Below are 23,138 nucleotides of genomic sequence, written 5' to 3'. Positions count from 1 at the left end.
AGTTTGACTGTTAAACACCTGGAATGTTTGTGAGCTGTTCTGAACAGGATCCTTTTCTCAATTTTTTGAGGACTGGGATACCAAATCAGTTGGGGCTGAACTAGAGGTAGACAGAAAGCATTTTTGGTTTCCAGGTGTTTTCCCACCAGTGGAGACAGGCTGGGTCTGGGGACGTGGTGCTGCACCTCTTGGAGCACATCGTGGGCTGTGGGGAGTGGTTTCTCTCTGATCCCAGAGGTGACCTGCAGTACAAGTTCAGGCAGCATAAGAAGTTTGTGTGGCTTTCAGAAAATGCTCAGCAGAACATAATTTTCTTCAGGGAAGTTCCTGTGGAGGTTTAGAATCCTTCTTGAAAGCAAAATGGAATTAGATGCAGTTAACTCTAACACTGGTGGCCAGCAGTAGTGGCCTACTAAGGAAAGCAACCTAAAAACTTGGTAAGCTTTTGACATAAAGGAGAGAATACTAAAAACTTTTAAAAGAAAGTGAACACCTCTCAATTCTGAATTAAGAGCTTCCTATACTGTAATGTAGGGAGAGTCTTTGTGGCAGTCAAGTAAAAAGAGAACTGGAAGGATTGATAGCTTCAAAACATGATGAAATAGAAGAAATTTTTAGCTGCTTTCCTGGATGTCATTATTTATAATTGTAGTTGGTAGTGTCAGAGGTCTCAGTTTTTTGTAAACTGAATTCAGAGTTTAAAAAAGTCACCTGTGTTCCCACAAGGAAACTTAGGGAGCATACACATAGCAGGGACTGTGTGCTGCTGCAACTCTTTGATCTTCCCTTTCCAGAAGTCTGGATACCTCTGTTCAGCTCGGTCCTTCTGCCCTTTCTTGCAGGCTGAGCTCTGCCCGGAGGGTGTTTGTGCTCACCCCTGCCTTGGGTGCATTTGTTTGATGTCTCTTTTTTGTGCCACCTGCCAGCCCTAGAACAACTGGAGGAGGAAGAGATTTGGCAGAGATACGACTTAGGATAAGCAGATAATGTGGTAATTTGAGACTTGAACTCAATAAGGGGGAAGTTCTGACACTGAGTCAATGAAGGGACAGCCCCTTTGTGCAGTCACCTTCTCCACAGTCACCAGTGCTCTGCTTAAAGGAGTGGAAGTGCCTTGATGGAGTACATGAGGGGAGCACTTAACAGTGGATCAGAGCCTGGTGACCCTGTTGAGTTATTCAGTCTAACAGAGAGCTCCTTTCCCTTACAGAAACTGCAGCTGGAGCCATGTCTGTATTTGTTCCTTGGCTTCTGGTACATCCTGGCTCTGCCTTTGACCATCTCTGCACTCTTCTATAACGTGATATTTCCTTTGGCTTTTACTTGCTGACCTGATGCACAGAGCTCCCAGCTAACCCAGTGTGATTGCAGTGTGTCAGCAGGCTGCCCTTGGCAGTCACACTCTGTGCTACCTTGGGGGTGAGATGGCTTTTGGGAGTTTGTATGGCCATTGTACCAAGAACATCTGTTCTGAGATTATTCCCAAGAGACAGTCACAGAACGTTAAGTGTAAATATGCACAAACTGGAGAAAATTCTTCCTACTAACTCATCAGATTGGTTCTGCCCAAATGTCTTGTAAGCTGTCTTGTGGGTTTTAAGACAACAGCAAACTCAAACTGTAAATTAGCAGGAAGCTATGAGGAAGTCTATTTTTTTCACTGTAACACAGATTTATGCTAGCAGACTTGAGTTGTGTCAGACTGAAAATAGTTTTTCATGGTAAAGCCAGGACAGTAATGTATTCATTGCTGCTGCCTGGGTGTCTGCAGAGGAGGCAACACATATGGACTGCTACTACTAATGCATGAGTTGGACTGCTTCGTATTATCAGAGTGCAGCTTTGAGAAGATGATCTGTGAGAATATTTTCTTTGACAAGAAAATGTTAAACAATTCTAATGCTTAATCTCAAATTTTTTGGATGCAACTTTAGAGAAAAGATGATTCAATTAGATACGATGGGTCAGCTATTAAAAGCTATTTTAAATGGTTGCAAATTTCAGCTTTGCTCTTCATCTATGGACAGACTGAAGAATGAGACCCTGGAGGGCAGCCTTATGAAAGGGACCTGGGACCACTGAATTTCAGCTTCTTCATGAGGAGAGGAGGAGGGGCAGGCACTGATCTCTTTGGTGACCAGGACCTGATGGAATGGCCTCAAGCTGAGTTGGGGAGGTTAGGCTGGATATCAGGGAAAGGTTTTTTCCAGGATTTCAGAAGGTGGAGAACAAAATTCCTGTTTGTACGTGCATTCCTGTTCCATTCAGGATGACACAGCGCTACAATTGTGGGGTATTTGTGGTGTTTCCAAAATTTATCTATAGCGTTGTTGCTTCCAAAAAAAGGAACATGTTAAAAAAGAGGACAGTTGCATCAGAAGAGTTACCAGAAATTACCAGCTTTTCTTCACATCTTTCTGTGTGGAAAACCACTGCTGACTTGTCCAAGGAAATCAGTGAGAAATACTGGCAAAGAGCTACTCTGTCCTGGATTAATCATGTGGAGTTCTAATCTGCAGATTTATTTCAATCTGTAGGCTTCTTTTGGAAGACTGCTTCTTGAGAAACTATTGCTTTATTTTTTAAATATCACATTATCCATTATATTAAACTCAATGCTTTATAGAGAGACGTCTCTCTTTGTAGAGACACCAAAATTATCAATGTCATCTGTCACTTTGAAAACGTGCATGAGAGGCAGAGGCTGGGTGCAGCTCGTAGCTTCATTTCATGTAGTGATTCCTGGTGTTACTGCTGGAAAATGTTAAGATTGTATTTATTATATGACTTGCAAGACACGTTTGAGGAGTGTGTTCTGCCTCTTGTAGTGAAAAACTTGCTAATATTGGGTATATTTTGAAAATATTCTCAAATGTACGGTGATTTCACTTCCACCAGTTTGCCTTTAAGTAATTGAATTTTATCTTTCAGCAGGACCAACAGAAGGTTTGGGGAAAATAATACAAAGATTTCCCCAGAAGGACTGGGAAGACACTCCTTTTCCACAGGGAATAGAGTTGGTAAGTTTGCATGATATTTTGCAATTATTAGCAATTCTTTCACGTGCAGACGGAAGATACATCTGCCTTCGTGAGATGATCTGTATTATTTAACCCAACAGGGCATGGGTAGAAATTAGTGAGCACAGGGGATAGATAATAGGTTTAAGAACAATAATTTTGCTAACAGAAGATAATTTTTTCTGGTATGCACAGCGAAGTAAATATTCCTAGAATATAGAAAATAGTCTGCTGCAAATTTATAAACAGTGTGTTTAAAATTTGTTTGTGCTCCTGTGTTTTTTTGAGCAGCCTTCAGATGGCTGATGACTTCTCATTGTCATGTTCAAATAATTACAAATGCATATTTGTATAATGTAGATTTAAAACAAATTAATATAATATTCCAATAAACTGGATTTATTAAAATGGTCAACAAGGCTGGTGTGCAGGGAGCTGTTTTAAATAGAGAATTCCAAAGGTGCTGCTTCTTTCCCTTCCTTGATCTCTGCTTGTGGGATGCAATGAAAAGATGTCTCTTCCCCCCTCTGGATCAGGGATTCAACATCTTGTCTCTAAAAATCCTGAAGAGAAACGAAGGACTGTGGTCATATTCTGAAATGAGGCTTCTGAGAAGTCAGAGTGAAACTTTTACTGCTGTGAACTGAGCAACCTCTGGGACAGGATGAGCTACAGGAGGAGATGGGCTCTGGGAGATGTCGCAATAGGAGTCCTTGCTGTGGGGCACAATCAGCTGCGGAGGACAAAGACAGCGACTCTTCCGCTGAGTTCATTGCACAGATACAGCCAACAGAGCAGGCTTTTCCCAATCTAACACCTTTCAGGCAGTGTCCAGCTCCTTGCAGTGCTACTGCCACGTGCTGTGGAAGGACAGCGAAGGGGACTGGGGCTGGCCGCTCCCTCCCGAGAGGTGCGTTCGCTCCCTGGGCTGGCGTACGCGCTCGTTTTCTCCTCCTCTGGGCTTTCATTTCTTCACAGAGAGCTCCAGCCTGGGCTTTCAGGGCTTGCCATGCCCTGGTCTTTGGGGTGAGCAGGATTTCTCCCCCCTTGATGGAGAATTGCAGCCTTTCGGGGCACTTGCATAACGCCAGGTTTGGCAATGCCGAGCTCTGCTGAAATGGGGAAGCTCCAAGGTTCAGCCAGGAGGGTTCCTCTTGCCTCAAACAGCCCCAGAGGCTGAGTCATGGTGAGATTTGCTGTGGCCCACAGATCTTCCTGACCTCGTTCAGAGAAAGCAATGGGTGTGACTACCCGTGAAGATGTGAAAAATAAATAAATAAAAGAAATAGGCACACTTTCTCTTGAAGCAGTGACTCTTAATCTGTGCCCAGGTGCTATCCCCCATTTAAGTTCAATTGTAGGATTTTAGCACTGCAAGAAACACCTTTCTCAAGGAAGATTTTTTTTTTTTAAAATGAGACAAAACTATTTCTTGTATCAATTCTCAAATGACTCATTAGGCAAAGCCATTAAGATATTAAACTTTCCAAATAAAACAAAATCTGACAATTTAAGGACATTGATTCAGCCAGTTGGCAAAATCAGTCAAGTTTTGATCTGCTTTCCAAGTGTGGTAAATAAAATTTTAGTTAATGAAGATTGAGGAGTTAGAGATACTGCAAAGATCAAGTACTAAAGTAAATCACTTATGAAAGTCAGATGTTGGCAGGAAGTTTTTTCAAGGTTTTAGATGAGTCTAACAAAAATCAGCATTAATTCATGGAAAGAAAAGAAGAAAAGCTGTGTTACATGTTCTGTTTGTCACCTTAAGGGCAGATGTAATATCAGTAAGGGCAAATGATATTAAATATGTATTTCCTTAGGCAAACCTTAAGGAAAAAGAGATGGGGAAAAAGGTAAGAACAGAATAGTTGACAAATGTATATGAGACTGAAGAGAGACATTTATTAATAGCACTTAGTTCTGTGATAAGTTTGAGCTAATATCTTCTTAAATGTACTTCCTCTTCTTTGAAAGATCTGTTTGAAATTGTATGGTTTCTGTTAAATGGAAAAAAAGCCGTGGTTTGTATCTGAAAAATGTGTCAAGCTCTCTTCACTGTGTTCTCATGAAAGAAAAAGGCCAAGGCTTTTTGTGCTTAATGATAGGATTGAAGGGATATTTGCTGTTCGAATCTTATCTTCTGTCAAAGGTGGTTCTCCTGCTGTGAAAACCTTCAGCTGATTATTGGTGATGATCTCAGTGTGCCACTGACTTCTCCCCACCCCTCTCAGCTCTTTTATGAATTCTTTGCCTGAGAATTTAGACATTTGTGACATTTTTTCAAAGGTGTTTTTTTTTTCCCAGTAAGATAGGTTGAATCGGGTATTTGTATTGACATGTAGTGGGTGATAGATCCACAGATCACAGAACAGTCCAGATTGGAAAGGACTTGGAAAAGTTCTTTGGTCTTTCATGGGAAAGGAGACATAGCTGAGATTGTCCTACCACCTTCCACCCTGTCCAGTCTCACCTCAAAAACCTCCAGCAGTGGGAACTCCACTGTCCCTAAATTGTCTATTAGTTATGTCCTATTCATGTTGTTAATGGCATTTTATGAAACAAGAAAAGGGGGAAACAGTGGAAAAGGCCTATGCACACCCCCACCCCTCAGGCTTTAGTGCTTTAAGATGGAAAATACCTTCTGGGAACCCTTGTGCTCTAAGCAGCTTGTAGAGATGCCATTAATCCAAGCTTTAGCCAAAAACTGATAGATGAAAATCCTCTGAGAGTTTTTTAGAGGGCTCTCCTCTTTGCCAGCCCTCCAGGCCCCACGTCCTTGTGGGCTTGAATAAATGTGGTCAGATTTCTGAGACATAATTAAGGCAATGTAAAGAGTGGAGATGTGTGGGTGATTTTAAAGTTAAATAAGAAAATCACATTGAATTATATTTAACAGTTTCTTTTGAGCCCAGTTTTGATAAACAGGCACCCATGGGACAAACTGGGCCTACTGGACCTGCCCTTGACTGAGTCAAAAGGGATCATTTTGAGAACATCTTCCCTAGGAATGATGACCCAATTTCACCTTTCACTTTGACTGTATTTTGTAATTTTGGTAGTTTGACAAAAATACAGAGAATTGGGTCATTATAAAGCATAATTGCAGTCTGAACATCACTGAAGGGTGTTGTATTTGGTGTGTTACTCAAACTGTGTCTGTTTTTATGTGAGCAGCATCGTAGCTGTCTTCTGGGCATAAACAAATACATGAGCTGGGAGTAAACACATTGTCCAGAATTCAACAGAAATATACTCTATTCAATGTTATTCAAGTCAAGTACTTTAATTTGTCTTGTTTGATGAATTGTGTGTCTTGTGGTTGTCAGTGGTGAGGAAAGCCATGAGTCTCTGCTGAGAGAATGATACTGGCAGGAGGTGTTGTCAGGGTTTTCTTACTCCTCTTACTTGTCTGCATCCCCTGAAATTACCTAAAGAGATTTTTCTTAATCTTTTTGCATTTGCTATTTCACTAAAGACTTCACAGCTCTAAACTTTGTTCTGTTTGTAACTGAACGCAGAAACTTTGATAAGCCACCTGCGAATTGCTGTGAAACATACCTAAAGTCTTTTGCAATGGGTTATTGATAATTACAGTAGCTGCTAAGGGCCTGAAGACTTTTTTATCATTTGTTAAATTGTGCAATGTAACCGTGAATAAGATATGATATTTCTTAATGTTATATATCATATATATTGAGTGTTACTTCAGAAGCAATAAAATGCACTTCTCCCACTTGTTAGAACCTTTTGTGGGCTATTCAAGAGAAATTTAAGGAACAATTTCAGTTCAGAATCTGAGCATCTTCATTTTACTGACAAATAGTAGCCTATGTGTATTTTATTGACAAATGCAAGTCAGAGTGAGTTTCTTTCAGTTCCATGGAAGTAAGCTGTCTTTGAGGGGTAAAGAGAAATTTTTGCTCATTCTTAAAGTTAATAAAATATTTGGCTCAGAAATGTGGATAGATAGAATGTAGGAAAATAGAGATAGTGGTGAAGGTAATCTCACCCCTAAGGAGTTACAGCTGTGCTAATTACCAAGAATTAAGAACAAGCCTGCCCTTAATAGGCCACACCTGGATCCAATTAGGAGGGGCATTGTAAAAGAGCAGGTTGGCTGGTCGAGAGGTAAGATGGAGTTTGTTGGCTGTCCTGAGGAGGAGGAGGAGAAGGAGTCAGTGCTGTGAGGAGCTGCCCATGAGAAGTCACCAAGAAGGTACGAAAGCTTTGCAACAAGATGGCAACACAGAAAAGCATTTCAGTCATTGGTTTTTGAAAGAATGCAGTTAGAACATCCTAATCTGACAGCTGCCCTCCCCATGGTATTTTAAATTATAGTTTTTAGGTATCCTTCTCCATAGTCTGTTTCTGAGAAGTTTTTTCAGATGCAGCTTAAGTGTAAAAATAATCCTGTAAAGTCAGGTGAGACATACAGAGCAGTGTAAGGTTAGGGCAATCAAACTTCTTGATCTTGCTTGTAGAAAGAATGCTGGAGAGTTGTGTTGGTTGAATGAGTTAGCTGTAGATTTCTGCATATTTTTCTTATTTCTAATGCAGTTTTAATTTCACTGTGTAACTTTCTAGACATCATAATTAGTTACACATCAGAGGAAGCTTTGCTATGTAATGTTACACTGTAAAGTCATTTTTGTCCCAGGGCTAAATTAGCTAAACTAATTTATCTGCATTACTCAGTGTTGGGAGGCTGCTCTTAATGAGGCCAGGGGAAGTCATACCTAGGAACAGTTACATTGTCTTGAGTTTGAACTGGATATGATGTGTTTCTGCAGTTTGTGAGTGGCAGGGAAGGAAATTTCCCATTGTAACTGGTGCTGGTGTTAGCAGTAGTGTCATGATTCAGTAATTTGAATTTCAAGTGTGCTCAAGTATAGAAATTAACATGTATTTCTAGACAAGATAATCACCTATCCAAATAATAACTTAAATTGTAAGATTTATTTTTTAATTGGTAAAAAGTACTGTTTAATACAACCATTTGGAGACCACTTACACAAGTTATGAGACTAAGAGAGAAAGAAAGGCTGCATGTTCCCTGGGATCTGGAGGTTTCCCTGCTTCCTTCAAAAGGAGGAGTTGGAGTTGTTGGAATCAGTTTATTCCTCCTTAGTGTACAGCCCTTGCTGTGGAGCTCAGCATTTCTGCACCCTTCTTTTGCTTCAGACATGAACTCGCATGGATGTGGAATATGTCTTTTATGAAAAACTGGATTCAACTTTGAAATTCCAACTAACCTGAGATACAAAAACCCATGAGTTTTGTAAAATGAGAGGAAGAAATGGTATTTTCAAAGTATATTTGTATTCTGACTGAGCTAGTTGGTCTTGTACAAATTTCCACTTCATTTTTACATGCATAATTTATGAGTTACAGCTCTACCTCTGAGATCTTAAATGGTATTTACTTCTGTTGGAGTTTTACAGTTGGAATAGGAAGAAAAAAAATTATCAAAAAAAAAAAAATTATCAAAAAAAAAACAACAACAACAAAAAAAAAACACCCACCAAAACCCAGCTCATTTGTCTTCAAAGTTGCACTCTACTGAAGACATTTAAAAGAAGGCCAGATTTTAAAGTGGAAAAGTTTTTCAGAACTCCTAAACTTCTGAAAATTTCCACTGCAGAGTCTCTGGAAATCATTACACATTCAGTCAAAAGCAATACTTTTAAAATTCAAGTGCTGATCTCTCAGTATTAGTTTTGTTTTGCCACCTTGGTATAAGGCATCTTTTCTGGAAAAAAAAATCTGATGCTTGAACATTTCACTACTTATTTTAAATAAGACATAAGACAACTAGGGTTGCAGATTAGACAGTTAAGGCCTGAAGTGATTAAAGTTTTAAAGGAGTTAATCTTTAAATGCTTCAGTCTTAGCTAGCTGATCTGTAAGCCAATTTTTCTCAAACATTAATGCTTTTAAGGACCTGAATAAGGAGTTGTCTACCACATCCATTTAACTTTCAGTGCACCTGCTCAGCTGCAGAGATTTTTGTTTGGTGGGGGATTTTTTGGTCTTCTTTCCCCTCAAACTTTTTTTACCTCTCAAGAATCATTACATATGTAGTTCTTCAGTGAACAACTGCACAGCAGAGCTCAGCGTAGCACTCAGAAATGTGTTGTGTTGTTTTTATGCTCATATTACAGAGCAGGTGCTTTCAGCACCTAGTAGGAAACAGATGATAGCAAAAGTAGGGTTTTTTTGTTTTTTTTTTTTTTTTTTAATTTTTGTCAGTGTTTGTGGACTCAGCTTATATTCTTTGGACCTATTGGCCTCCACTAGACAACTCAGAATGCCCTTAATGTGATGTGTTTTATAGTTACATTTCTGCTGTGCTGTAAAACAGCTACATTCTGCTTTTAGAATCTGGTCTTACTGAATGGATGTTAGCTTCTGCATTTTGTAGAATAATGCGATAAAATAATTTGATATTTGTACCTAAGGTCTTGCAAGTAGTCCTTGTGTGCCATAACTTTGTCTCACTTGACTAGGTGCTGTCAAAGGGTTCAATTAACATGCTTTATCCACTCTTAGTTTTGAGTTGGAAAAATAACCACATCAGAGCACTCTACAGTCAACAGCTTTGGTAGAAATGGTAAAATATTGAAGGGACACCTGTTTGGAATTTCAGCTCTTTTTCAACTCTCTAATCTTTCAATGGAGTATATTGAAGTGTAACCATTTTTGCATCTATCAGTGTTTTAAGATCCACACACTTCCATTTTAAGTTAAATTCAGATCTTCTGGAGGAGAAAGCCATTTTTACAAGCTTGCTTAAGAAGTGCAGATCTTTTTAGACTCACAGAATGATTTGTGTTTGTTTTCTTTGTTGTTCATTTGTAATCTCCACAGATTATCCTTGATTGTATGAGATGGTCTTGTCCACCCAAGCTTTGTGTGTGATTCAGCATCTTTCTTACCTCTCCATACGTTTTTCTCATCTTGTTTAAAAATTAGAGGAAAGATTGCAATGTGGACTTCTCTCAGAGCCTCTGCTTTGGGGTTTTTGTGTAACAGTCTGTGGAGGAGATTCTGAGACCCCCAGTTCAGCAGTTCTCAGAGTGTCTCGGTATTTACACATTATAACTTACAGTAAGTCTCCTGGGAGACCCTGCTTTTCCTGAAGCTTCTGAATTTTAAATATTGAATATTTATATACAAGTATTTAATAATACAATTTATTATATGAATATATTATAATTCTATTTATATAATTATATTATTATTATAGAAATATAATATCTAAATTTTGGTTTTCCTTGGGTTTTCTTTAAGCTCTTGAAAAACTCTTGGCTAAAAATACATCTCAAACACATGATATGAAAATGGGCTGTATCTCCAGAAACCAAAACTGAAGAGCAGAAATCCTATTGTTTTGTATGTGAGAGTGAAAATTATGAGGAAAAATGATGGTTTAAATTATTTTCAACTTTATGATTAGCCTGGTTACCGATGTGCTTTGTGTTTTTAAAAAGTGTTAGTTTATGCTTGAAAGTTAACTTGGATGAATGCAGCACGTGACTGTGGAGTGACACATGTTCTTTAAAAGCTGAGCATGTCCTTAGGCTAAAGATCCTCCTCTGATGCTAAGTGACCTATTCCACTTTGGACTAATCATCAGTGATTATTTCAGAATAATTCTCTATGAACAGAAATCCATGGAAGTTCTGTTGCTGTACAAAACTCCTGTTTGCAGTTTTTCCTCGTGCCATGTACAGATGACTGTACCTCTCTAAGTTAGTTGTGTACAGTGTCCACATTTCCCCATCTGTTGTCTCCACAAATTACAAAGTTGTGCTCAGCATGAATCAAAGAAGTTTAACTTTTGAATAAAGGTAAGCACTATTCTAAAATGGCCAGAGGTTAGACTTGAGACAACTTCAGATAAAAAAAATGAAGAGGATAAACTGTTCTCCTTGTCCTCTGAGAATATGGTGAGCAAATGGATCCTCTAGCAAAGGAGATCTGGTGTAAACAGGAGTAGATGTTTAAATAGATGGAGCTTGTGCTATTTAGTATGAAAATTTTGAGCAGTCTTATTTGTTTCTGATGGAGTATGACATGTGTGAGGCTAGCAGTATGACATGGAAAGGGGAATTCTTTGGATGATCTCCTGGAGTTGTTCTTAAATCTGTTAATCTGAAAAGCAAAGACCCTGGCTCTCGTGTGTGCCTTCTCATTTGCTTCTCTGCAGAAAGAGCCATGCCAAGGGAGCAGGCTGGGACATCAGAATGGAGATGAATGAAGAAATATTGTGGGTTACCATGGGAGATGAGACCTGATCCCTGGAGGGGATTGTCAGGTGTTTGCCCTCACTGTTAAGTACAGCAAACTTTGTCACCACCGGACCATCTTCCTGTAACTGCCAGACAGGAAGAGAGAGAATTGGACAAATGTAACAATCCTGAAAACCATTGAATTACCTCAGAACCACTTTCCAGTTTGTTGTTTAAAATCCTATGTTTTGTTTCAGCTCCTTATTACAGATTATCTGCCAGCTTTCTGTAAGAAGCTGGAACTTCTTTTACTCTTGAAGTCCTATAATTGAGACAATTTTTGGACTGACGTTTCTGGGGTTTTTTGTTTGGTTGGTTTGGTTTTTCTGTGTGTTTGTGCAGGGAGCTGAGAATTGGTGTGGTTTTGGAGAAGGCCAGCCAGCAGGAGTGTTGTGTGTTGGATTTATAACCATATATCCAGTTGTCACAAAGAGATGCTCTCTGGGGTTGTGCAGAAAGGCAGATGATGTGCAGCTAATCAAACACAGCCTATTGGGCTGGAGACAAGATTGTGAAACTTGAACTGGGTCGTCGAATGTGTTCTGGGAATCCAGAAATAATTTATCTGTGAAGTTGATTCCTATGACTGTAAATCACTTTGGAATGTTTTCCAATAGTTCAAGAAAACAGATTAATGGAAAATAAAGGGTATTTTACTTTTTTCTGAACAAATTTGTTAGTGGTTTGTTAAAGCTGATACTTTTCTTGCTAAGAATTCTAATCAGTAGTACTTGTAAATCATTATGGTCCCCCAACTACCCAATTTGACTGACCTTTTAGATTGTACTCTACATAAATTGTTGTGTTTTGATGCAGGTTTCTTCTGCTGGCTTAAATCATCTTAGTGGTTTCAAAGCTTGGCTTCTTAAACTTGAAAACTTTTTTGAAGCCTTTATACAGTGTAAGTGCTTTGTTCATAATGAATTATAAAAGATGTGTCCTAGTTGTGTTCACCAAAGAACAGAAAAGAACATTAACAAATCTTGTGATGATATTCACAATTCTGTGCATTCTGTGGGCCACAGCTCATTTTGTTGTTGCATTATCCACTTCGAAGCCAAGCAGAAGGATCAGTGCAGAGGCTTTCTGCAGTTCCCAGCTGGTGCAATTTCTGATTTCCAGATTCCAGGAAGGTCAGAGTGGCTCCAGGCATGCACCTGACCCAGCACCTGTGCAGAAAGCAGCTGATTCCAGTGCTTCAGTGCCTGACTGGGGCTGTGCCATGCAAAATTCCTGGGAAAGGACTTGGAGGCTCTTTACCAATTTATTTGATTTCTCCCCCCAAAAGTAGCCTGTTGGCCTCCAGCACCACCACTAACTGAAGTGTCAAACAGAGCTTACTTTATGAACCCTGAGGCTGAGATGATGTTTTGTTTGTTTATAAAGCAAACACTAAATATTGTTTCAATACAGCATGGTGGTGCTGAGTTTTGGGTGACTGCATGGAATTGGCAGAACCACTTTGAAATTTGCAAGTTTTGTTGTACAACCTTTTTGGACTCTTGTCTGTATCCCAGCAACATGTAACCAATTGTTTTCTTTTATACAAAACCTGGCATTTGTGGGTGGAAAAAGAAGTTTATGAATGAACTTCAAGGTTAGAAGATACAAAAGTTGGCTAGGTTCTTTAGATGGCCTTCTTCCTCCTGTATTATTCTTTAGTAATAAAATGGTATTTTATACTTTCTGGTATGGTTCTGATCCTAATTTCAGTATGGATTTGGTAAATGACTATGAGAATTTCACTGAAGAAATCTAATGTTAAGTAGAAATCAATAAGTAATAATTTTCTATATATTTGTTGTAACAGGAGTTTGGGTTTGGTCATAATAAGGTAAAGTAAAGAAATAATGTACTTTTATATGCAAAACACAGTTTGTATTAAGAGGAAGAAAAATATAACTATAGTCAGATGTTATTTGTAAGTGCTGATTTTAGGGCTAGTCACCAAGAAGAATTTTTGCTTTGAACTTCTCCTGAGTGGGGATCTGCCACAGGCATGGCTTCTTGTAATGAGTTCCAAGTGTGGAACCAGTAGTTTGGCCAGCAGTTTACCTGGACTGCTCCTAGCCAAACCTTCCCTTTTTTTCTGTCCTCATTGCTCTGTGCGTGTCAGAATTAAACCAGTGCAGGCCAAAACCCTCAGAAGTGGCGGATTTTTCAGATGAGTGCTCATGGTGCAGCTGATCCATGGAGTGTTAGAACTTTATTAAATGTTGCTAAGAGAGATCTCTGTGGGCTCTCTTGGGTTGCAGTGGCTGTGTTTTTCAAGGACACACTGTCAAAGCATCTCTTGAACAGGTGCTTTTATTTAGCTGTCATGGATACCAGCATAAACTAAAAAGGGGAAAAAAAATCAAAAATAGAGTAATAAATGAGGCATTTCAACTGGCTGCTAATGTGGATCAATGAAGCTCCAGCTTGCAGATTTGGACAGGAGGCACTTCAGACTTTACTTGTGGCTAATGCTGCTTGTATGGTGATCCTTGCAGAGTTTGTAGCTATTGCTCAGCCTGCAATTAATTAAACCTGAGCTGTGGAGTGAACCTGGGCAAAGAGGGGGAACTCTGACACCCAAATCTTCTCTTGGATGGTGTTTGGAACTCGAGCTTCCCTGACTGGATATCACAAGTCTTGCAGGTTTGTATCCTTTAAAATATCACCTGCTCTCAGCATGTTTCCCTAGAAAAAAGCAAATAACCCCTGCTCCCCCTCCTGCCCTTCTTGGATTTATGTTTCTAACATAAAGGTTACTGATGCTCTAAGGTACTACTGATGCTTTTGAAGAAACTTTGATGTCCAGATTTTGTGATAAAGTATCCCCAAACTGCTTGCTCACCTTTCCTTTCTACTGGCTGGTTCCTTCACTTGGATGTGAAATGATCTTTTATTTATGTCAACAAAAGGAGATCAGAAAAGCAGATCATGCCCTGTTACTGACCAGTATTGGTTATCCTCAAGTCAAAAATGTCTTTTTGCTTTTTTTTGAAAGTATATTTCTGATTTGAATCTCTGCCAAGTTACTTGGACAAAAGCAACTAATACATATATAAAATTAGGACTAAAGCAATTTTAATATAATCTATAATATGTAGTCACACCTCTCAATAAAATGATCTGCTGTTTTACTGAGGTGCTAGTATTTCTGTTGTCAGTCTGCCATAAATTGTGGGGAATTTAATATAAGAAATGGCTTTGGCTTTCTGCTCATGTCCCTTTCCTCCTTCTCCCCTGATCTCTGTCTTTCAGAGCTTATTTTCAGCTGTCTATCTAAGTAAAGGCAGTTCAGCACACATGCATTCCAGTGTGTGTGAAACAGACCGGTAGGACAGGGCTGGATTATGTAACTGCTTTGTGTGGATCGGATTATAAGCAACCAAAATATTCTTTTAGTAATAAAATGCCCAGTGCACTTATGATTTTGGTGCTTTTTCTTATGCTTATCTGTGAGCTAGGAGTGCAGGGAGCATTATTCTAAAAAAATGTAAATAAATTCAAAATTTTGATCTGAGAGAGAAGCTCTGTTTTTTAGTTTACTGACAAATCTGTGGTATGATGTAGTATTTTAAAAACAAGCAATACTCCTGTTATGTACATGGCATATGCAGAATCAACCTCACTTCATTTTTTAACTATATTGTTTCCTTTTTGACATGTGTTCTAGCAGTGGACAAGAGAGATGTTCATTAAAATCACGGCTTATAAGCTTAGAATGAAGAATGAATTAGATTTAATGTCAAAATAGTGGGATAAGAAGTGAGTACTAAAGTTACAGCGTGCATTCGTGACCTCGATGTTTTTAACATTCCTGGAATACCAGATTTGTCCAGTTCTCTGCATCACCTCATGATTATTTGCTATAACTGCATACCAGAAAACCTTATTTCACAAAGATTTTCCTGCATTCTGGCCTGGTAATATACTTGTAGAGACTTGTTGGCATTTGCAATTTTGAAGATTTGTTGTTGGACCATTTTCATATCTGGTTCATGTCTTGTATATTGGATTTGAGCTGCTTCTCCCAAAAAGCAAACGAACTGGCAAGAACTCTCAAAAAGTGGGTGGAGAGTACATTCTCCCCCTCCCCCCAATTTAAATATTTTGCTCCCATGACCAGTGTGTGTTCACAGCAGCCACTTCTGCATGAACAGCTTTTCAGCATCCACAGAGAGTTATTGGATTGGCACTGAGGAACAAAAATTACTCTGAAATGTCACTTGCTGCTTTGGGTTATGGCTGAATTAATTTGTATAAGCATGGCTGAAGTCTTCCAGTTTGAAATTCAAGATTTGATTGTTGTTACACTTTCATCAATATTGTTACTTAAAAGGATGTGTTTTGGTCATTTCATGTCTGAATGTCTTTCATCCAAAAGATTAGCAGCATTTCCAGCTGTGTAGTTGGGAAACTGTGACTATTGGAATGAATATATATCTGCAATTTTCTGTGGGTTTGGGTAATACAATTATGAAAAATTCCCATGATTTGGGAAACTTATATAACCAAAGAGTGATGAAGTGAATGGAAATGCATTAAATAGCAATAACTTTGTGAAGTTTGATCAGGCTTGAAAGATTGTTGATATCAGTTTTTTGTACTAGTGTGCCTTAGCTGGAGAAGGTAACTATTTGTGTTGCTATGCCTGAGAAAAACATTTTGCAGTAATAACTTCTGTGGAATCATATGCAGTTAATAAATAATTAAATATATTTTAGCTTGATTTAAAATGAAAGCACACCAGTATTAAATTTAGTTTATTTTGGCTGCTACAAACATAATTATATTTGTATTTTGTGTGGCAAAGGCTAAGTAGATAGTGAAGTGTTCAGTAATACATTTTCCAAAAGGTTTCAGTTTGATCCAAGGTGAACAATTATATAATTAAGGAAAATGTAATCAAATGTCAGATTTTGTGCTGACTTTGGCTTTAGACTGTAAGAAGTATTGTGTGTAAGAGTTCAGCTAAAGGCACCTAACTCCAGCCCCTGAGTTCAGACTGAGAATTAACAGAGATAACCTAAGTGGGGGGATGTTTTAATTGAATTATTTCTTTAGCTGTTGAAATGGAAAGACAGAAGCAGTTTAACAAAAAAAAAAAAAAAAAGAACTTAATTAACTTTCTTTCAAAATTCATCATTAAGATTTCAAGAACACTTCAGAATTACAGAAAATGAGGTTTTCATTGGCTCTCCTTCCTTTTTAACTACTTCTTGCAGATTCTGAATACATTTAATGATGCAAGTATTCTTTAACAGTCTGTATTTGTAGTTTGATAATGAAAAGAAATGGTTGGAGTTACCTGAAAAGGACTATTTGGTGGCATGTTTTATGTGTTGGCTGGGTTTTTTTAAATGAAACATTTTGAGCTTATCAGCCACTAAATAAACATCTTTTCTAAGTATCCTAATTTCTTTTGTTAAATACATAGATGGAATCTATGCTGAAGCATTTTAGGGTGTGTAGTAAGGGATAATAGTTGACATACTTCTTATATTATTAAGGTGTGTCATTATTACAGCATATGCACACCCTCTTATGTCTTATTGCTTAAATATGATAGTGCTTATAAGCTTTCCTTTTAAAGTATGAATTTACTACGGTGAGTTAGGTAACAGCATTTTTATGTGCACTATTTCACCTATTATGGGTAATACCTTACGTGTCTGTTGCAAGAGCCTCACTACAGGGGAAGCAGTATTTAAATGAGGGATTGAATTTAGTGGTGGTTTCTGAAGTTCAAAGAAGGAAATGTAATGACTCCTGTCTCTTCAGATGACTGGCTTTAAGTGTGGCAGAAAAGAATGTGCTGTTTCAGTTTCACAAGATGAGCTCTGTTGCAGTGAATGAGCAAGAAGGGGGTGCTCAGGAGTTGTCTGTCGTTTCCTTTTCCTTTGGGGTACCCCTTCTTTGGGTTTCCCTCTTGGAGAGGCTGCAGTTCTCTGACCAGCCCTGGTCCAGAGGGAGAGGAGAGAGCCAGTTAGCTACTTTGAGATGCCATCTAGAAACGTGTAAATGAGATTTGCCAAGTGCCCCTACGTGTTTCGGAGCCCAGTGAGACACAGGGGAGGTGTGTGCTTTCTGCTGGGACTGCAAAAAGCAGCAGGGGAGGGAGGGAAGGGATTCTTCCCCTCTGCTCTGCCGAGATCCCACCTGGAACACTGCATCCAGCTCTGCTTCCCTAGCACAGGAAGGACATGGAGCTGTTGGAGGGAGTCCAGAGACCACCAAGATGATCACAGGGTTGGAGCACCTCTCCTGTGAGGAAGGCTGAGAGAGCTGGGGGTGTGCAGCCTGGAGAAGGCTGAGGGAAACCTCCTTCTGGCAGCCTTGTGCTGAAGTGGTGCTACAAGAGAGCTGCAGAGGGACTTTTTACAAGGACAGGTAGTGACAGGACAAGGGGGAATGGCTTCAAACTGAAAGATAGTGGGTTTAGATGAGGTGATAGGAAGATTCACTGTGGGAGTGGTGAGGCACTCCCAAGTTGCCCAGAGCAGTTGTGGATGCTGCATCCCTGGAAGTGTTTAAGGCAAGGCTGGATGTGGCTCTGAGTAACCTGGGATAGTGGAAGGTGTCCCCGTTTCTGTGCAGGGAGTTAGATTTAGAAGATCTTTAAGAGATATTACACTGTTGATAGTTGAGCTAATGTGGTTAAAGTGAACCGTGTTACAGGTTCCCTTTCCCGAGTGCTAACAAGAAGTCTGGTATTGCATGTGCATCTTCAGGATTCTTTCTTCATGTGCTTTAGGTTCCTCTTCTCAGTTAGGGAACTGAGTGCTTACCCAATTGCTTGGTATTGTAAGACCCTCTCATGTACAATTACAGAAGACTTTAGTATTGACTATTCCAGATTCTTTTACTGTCCCCAGACTCGATGAATTTACTGTTGGATGTTTGTGATCTGTTCAGAAATTATCTGTAGAAAACAAACAAAAAACCCCCTAAGTCAATCAGCCCCCTATGGCACATGCACAGAGCCTAGCAGAGATCTAATTTGCATCTCTTGGGGAAAACCAACCATTTAGTCTTACTTTTAAAAATAGGTTATTGCTTCAAAAGAGAACTGTTCTCCTATGCCATGACAATTTAATTTGATTGAGAGTTTTTTTGAATGTTCCTTCTAAAAGACTTTTTACTAAGTGACTATTTTGTTGAGTACATCCATTTACTTTTGTTGAAGAGCTGTTAATAGATGGATGATTTATGATCTAGCTGTAGAGAAGCCTTTCTGATTATTTTCCAGTGTAATTTGCTTTTCTGTAGGGTTACTAGTTCTTTAATTTGTCTTCTGCACATTTGCTACTTGCAAGATGGATTTGGATTCTGGATAATGCTTTTATAAACAGATTAAATATTTTCCTACTTCCAAAAACCCTAACTTGTCTTGTCTTCAGAAACTCACAATTTAGAGTTATCTAATTTTATATTTTGATTACACAGAACACTTGGAATCATGTTCTCTGATGCTTTGATTTTCATTTTCCAAAATCTTTTCTATCTTCCCCTCCAAAATACAGTTTTATTCTGGGAACTTCCCCAGGAACCCCTCTGAGAAACTATAACATAGAAAGACTTCTTAGAGGGTTTTTTTTTCAGTCCTCTTTGAGGGACTTTACTCTTGCTCTTATTTTAGCTGTTGTCATCATCAGTTTTTAGAAGCTTTCTCCTGATGCGTGATGAAACATATCTCAGTAGTAATTGAGGGGATTGTCCTGTTCTGCTCTGCACTGGGGTGGCCTCACCTCGAGTCCTGTGTGCACTTTTGAGATCCACAATATAGAAGAAATATAAAGCTATTAGAGAGTGACCAAAGGAGGGTATGAAGAGGAGGGGCTGGGAGGTGGGAGGGGAGGCTGTTTGAGGTCACTTGGGCTGTTCAGCCTGGAGAAAAGGCTCTGAGGAGAGACCTCACTGCAGTTAAATCTTCCTCACAAGGGTTAAAGTTATTAGAGAGTGACCAAAGGAGGGTATGAAGAGGAGGGGCTGGGAGGGGGGAGGGGAGGCTGTTTGAGGTCACTTGGGCTGTTCAGCCTGGAGAAAAGGCTCTGAGGAGAGACCTCACTGCAGTTAAATCTTCCTCACGAGGGTAAGAGGAGGGGCAGGCACTAGTCTCTTCTCTGTGGTGACAGTGACAGAACTCAAGGTCCTGGCCTGAAGTTGTGTCAGGGAGGTTTAGGTTGGGTATCAGGAAAAGTTTCTTCCCCCAGTGAGTGGCTGGGCACTGGGACAGCTCCCCAGGGCAGCGTCACGGCACCAGCCTGGCAGAGCTCAAGAGTGTTTGGACAATGCCCTCAGGCACATGGTGGGACTCCTGGGGATGGTCCTGTGCAGGGCCAGGAGTTGGATTTTGGTGATCCTGATGGATCCCTTCCAACTCAGAATGTGCTATGATTTGATGATTCTTATCTTCATTCCTTAGCAGATTTCTCTACCACGTTTCTCAATCATTTTCAAATGTGGTTTTATATGTAACTTGCTGGAGTTTTTGTGTGCTTCCATTTTCCTTGTCTTGGACGGGACATTTCTCCCTCTGACAGTTAATTGATTGTTTTCAAAAGATAATTATGACTGCTGAGTGGTGCATTCTGACACCAACAGACTTCAAATTCATCACCACTTCCTAGACCAGAAGCAGTCAAGTCCACGTGAGGTTTATCACACTGACTTCCAGCAAACAAATTGCTACAGGTTCTTGCTGGTATCAGCTATAGTCCTACTCCCCTGCCTTTGGAACTTGCTTTTCCTTCCAAGCTGGGTTCATTCCTACTGTGAGAGTGTCCTCTGTGGAAAGATGGTCAAGGCTACTGGTAGGGAATATCTTGGAATAACGCTGTCTTCATGTGAGACTTTTCTGTACTGAGAAAGAGCCAGGGCTTGGAGCGGGTTAGTGTTGAGTGGCCTGGCTGGCCCAGCACGGTGTGACCTGCTGCTCTTCTGGCAGAGGAACAGCAGCAGCACATTCCAAGGAGCAGAGCCTGGGCACAGCTCCCCAGGGGAACTATGTGGGCCACCACTGGGATGTGGCAGGAGGAGGAGGAGGGAATAGATATTGTGGATGCTGATCTTTCAGTTTTTATGTACTTGCTGTCAATTTTTTTCTTGGCTTTTCAATTTCTGTCTGATGCAGGAACATGTAATTAAAAAGTGTGGAAATGTTGAAAAAAACAAAAGCGTTTTAATGAAGTTTTCCAAGCAGGGATTTTGTCTCTAAACTTTTCAGTCAAGCTGGCAAGAGTGCTTTAAAAGCCTGTGGCCAGCTCGCTTGTGTTCATTTGGAACAGAACTCTGGAGCTTGGGCTGCTTGTCACTGCCTGAATGTTCCTAAGTAGGAAGAGTATTGAAATTCCCATACTAAACCTCCCGTGGTTATCCTTCCTCTTTGAAATTAGTTTGTGGATGTTTTCACTGCATATTGTATATTTGTACTGTGTTTACATTTGGTTCAGGTTTTACTTGAAGATAATGTACCTTTCCTGAAAATACCTGAGGTGATGAAAAGGATGCTAATTTTTTTTTTCCCTCTGATAGGTATTTCAGGTATTTTAGTAAAGGAACATCACAGATATTTTCATAGCAGAGTGGAAGACTGTACATGGTGCTGTCAGATTTGAGTGCTTGTCTGAACTTGTTCATACGTCCTCTTTGGGATGCAGCTGTGCCACACTTATGGTGGGAAAACAAAGAGATTTTACTTTAAAGCTGTGGCAGTATTGGGGCACAAAAGTACTGGTTTTGGGGACTTTGGGGCTTGAGGGGGTTTGTTTCTTCTTTTAAGATTGCAGGCTCTAGTTTCACTGCCACATGCCATAAATTTTGCACAAGACTGCAATTTATGTGCAATGTTTTCAACTACAGTAAACATTATTAATAACCTCATCTAGGAAAGAATTAAAATGCTCTGAGGTCATGAACCTAATCCTTGGAACGCCAAGGGTCGCAGTTAGAGTTGACTTTAGTCAGTGTGACTGAATGAATATGTGTATGAATAGATGTAAAATAAAAGTCTGACAGTTTTTATCCCTTACTTTTTAGAATTCTGGGTTGTGAAAGAGGCAGTGACTTTGAAAGTTTTATTGTGTTTTACCATGGCTTTTAAATTGCATATAAATAAGTAATTGCATGCTTGACATGGAAGCAACGTCAATGCACAGAGTGCTCTTTGCTATTTTTGTCTTACATATCCTGTCTCAGTATGTTGTATTCAATGAATACAGTAATTAATTCACTCTTCAGAACAGTAGCCAATATTTTATATTTAATTTGATTTTATTTTGTAGCAAATCAATCTTGGTCTTGAGCTCTGTTTAAGACAAGTTTGTGTAATACTATGGAGCAGGGGGGAGAAGCTTGTTAAAGGTTGATGTACATTTGATGTAAATGTTGATGTACATTTCCACAGGGCTTTGTGAACACTTTCATGTGGATTCATTGCAAATGACCAGGCAGAGTATTTTTCTTAGGTTTTTTCCTTTCAGTTGGCAGTATTTCCTTCTAACATTTTTTTTTAAAGATTTTCCTTTACTGAGGATACCGTTTATATTACAAATGCAGAAACCTGCTGGCTCTGGAAGCAATTATTTCAGATGAGGCTTTAGAATTATAGATAAATATAAACACTTCAATTTTTTCTCAACTATGAACACTTGATAATTTACTACCTATGTATTTTGAAAGGTAAGTTTACTCATTACACTTGATATTATAATTTGCTCTTTAAAACATCATTATTAGCATCAGTTTTGCAAATAGGTTAACAGGTGTTATGGGAGTCAGTCATGAGTCCCGGGGGCACATTTTTTTGTAGCATGTAGTGCATTCGTGACTATAAAATTCTCTTGTGCTTTTTCTGTTTCTGGTGTTGGCATTAAAGGCATGCATTTAGTCAGGTATTTACCATCTAAGTTTTATTGTTTTCACTGTCTCATTTCAAATATCCGACTGGTTGGTGCTCCAAGCCATGTCTTGGTTGAAGGGAATTGACATTTAAGAAGGTCCCTGCTGCAGGAGCCAGCAGAAGTTGGTTAGCACTGGTTACAGGAAGAAACCACAAGGCTCTGGCTTCCAGCAGATACTGGAATCTGGTGCTAGAGGATGTTTGAGTCGATACACTCAGGGGCAGGGATCCCGTACAGAGAGCTTGTACAGGCTGGAGGAGTGAGCCAGGGAAAGCATTATGAAATGAATCAGGGAAAAATGCAAAGCCCGTGTTTGGGAGGGAAGAACCACGTGTCGTGTTTCATGTTGGAGACTGGCTGGCTGGGAAGGCTCTCTGCTGAAAATGACCTCGAGGTCCTGCTAGACAGCAAGCTAGACGTGAGCCAGAGTGTGCCCTGGCAGCAGAGATCTCCAGCAGCATCCCAAATGGCATTCAGAGCATCACAGCCAGGAGCCTGAGGGAGCTGAAGTCCTTTACTCAGCACTTTACAGAGCCCATCCAAAAAGCTGCATCTGGTTTTGGCTCCCCAGTACAAGAAGGATGTCCATGAAATGGAGCTGTTCTGCAGGAGGGCAGACAAGAGGGTCTGGTCAAGGCCAGAAGACTTGAGGAGAGGCTGCAGGAGCTGGGAGAGTCTGCAAACTGGAGGAGAGACATCTTTGGATGACTGAACAACAGTTTTCCAATGCCTACATGGATGCTGTTGAGGTGCAGCTAGGTTCTGCTCAGTGCCATGTGATGGCAGAACAAGAGGGAATGGATATAAATTAAAATTATAAAGTAAGAGGGATTGTAAGCCAAGCAAGGGAAAAGCTTGCATCATAAGGAGAGTCAAGCATCGGGTTAAGTTGTCCAAGAGACTTCATGGTCTTCATCCTTGGAGGTTTTCAA

The 23,138-nt window shown here is 39.7% G+C and overlaps 1 protein-coding gene across 7 annotated transcripts in view; it reads left to right on the top strand.

The window, feature by feature from the left end:
• SBF2 (SET binding factor 2) overlaps nucleotides 1-23,138 on the top strand; it is a 232,280-nt gene that overhangs the window by 41,983 nt on the left and 167,159 nt on the right. For 5 of the 7 annotated variants that reach the window (XM_041415218.1, XM_041415223.1, XM_041415222.1 and 2 more), the window contains exon 2: nucleotides 2,932-3,020. In XM_041415218.1, the coding sequence (XP_041271152.1) occupies nucleotides 2,932-3,020 (89 nt within the window). The remainder of the gene's footprint in view (nucleotides 1-2,931; nucleotides 3,021-23,138) is intronic. The other 2 variants (XM_041415221.1, XM_041415217.1) reach the window with 1 other exon arrangement.

Source organism: Onychostruthus taczanowskii, unplaced genomic scaffold (assembly GCF_017590055.1).
Source record: "Onychostruthus taczanowskii isolate IOZ18803 unplaced genomic scaffold, ASM1759005v1 scaffold49, whole genome shotgun sequence".
Classification (NCBI taxonomy): Eukaryota; Metazoa; Chordata; class Aves; order Passeriformes; family Passeridae; genus Onychostruthus; species Onychostruthus taczanowskii.
The sequence above is the reverse complement of the archived record's forward strand: the minus strand, read 5'-3'. Positions and strand labels throughout refer to the sequence as shown.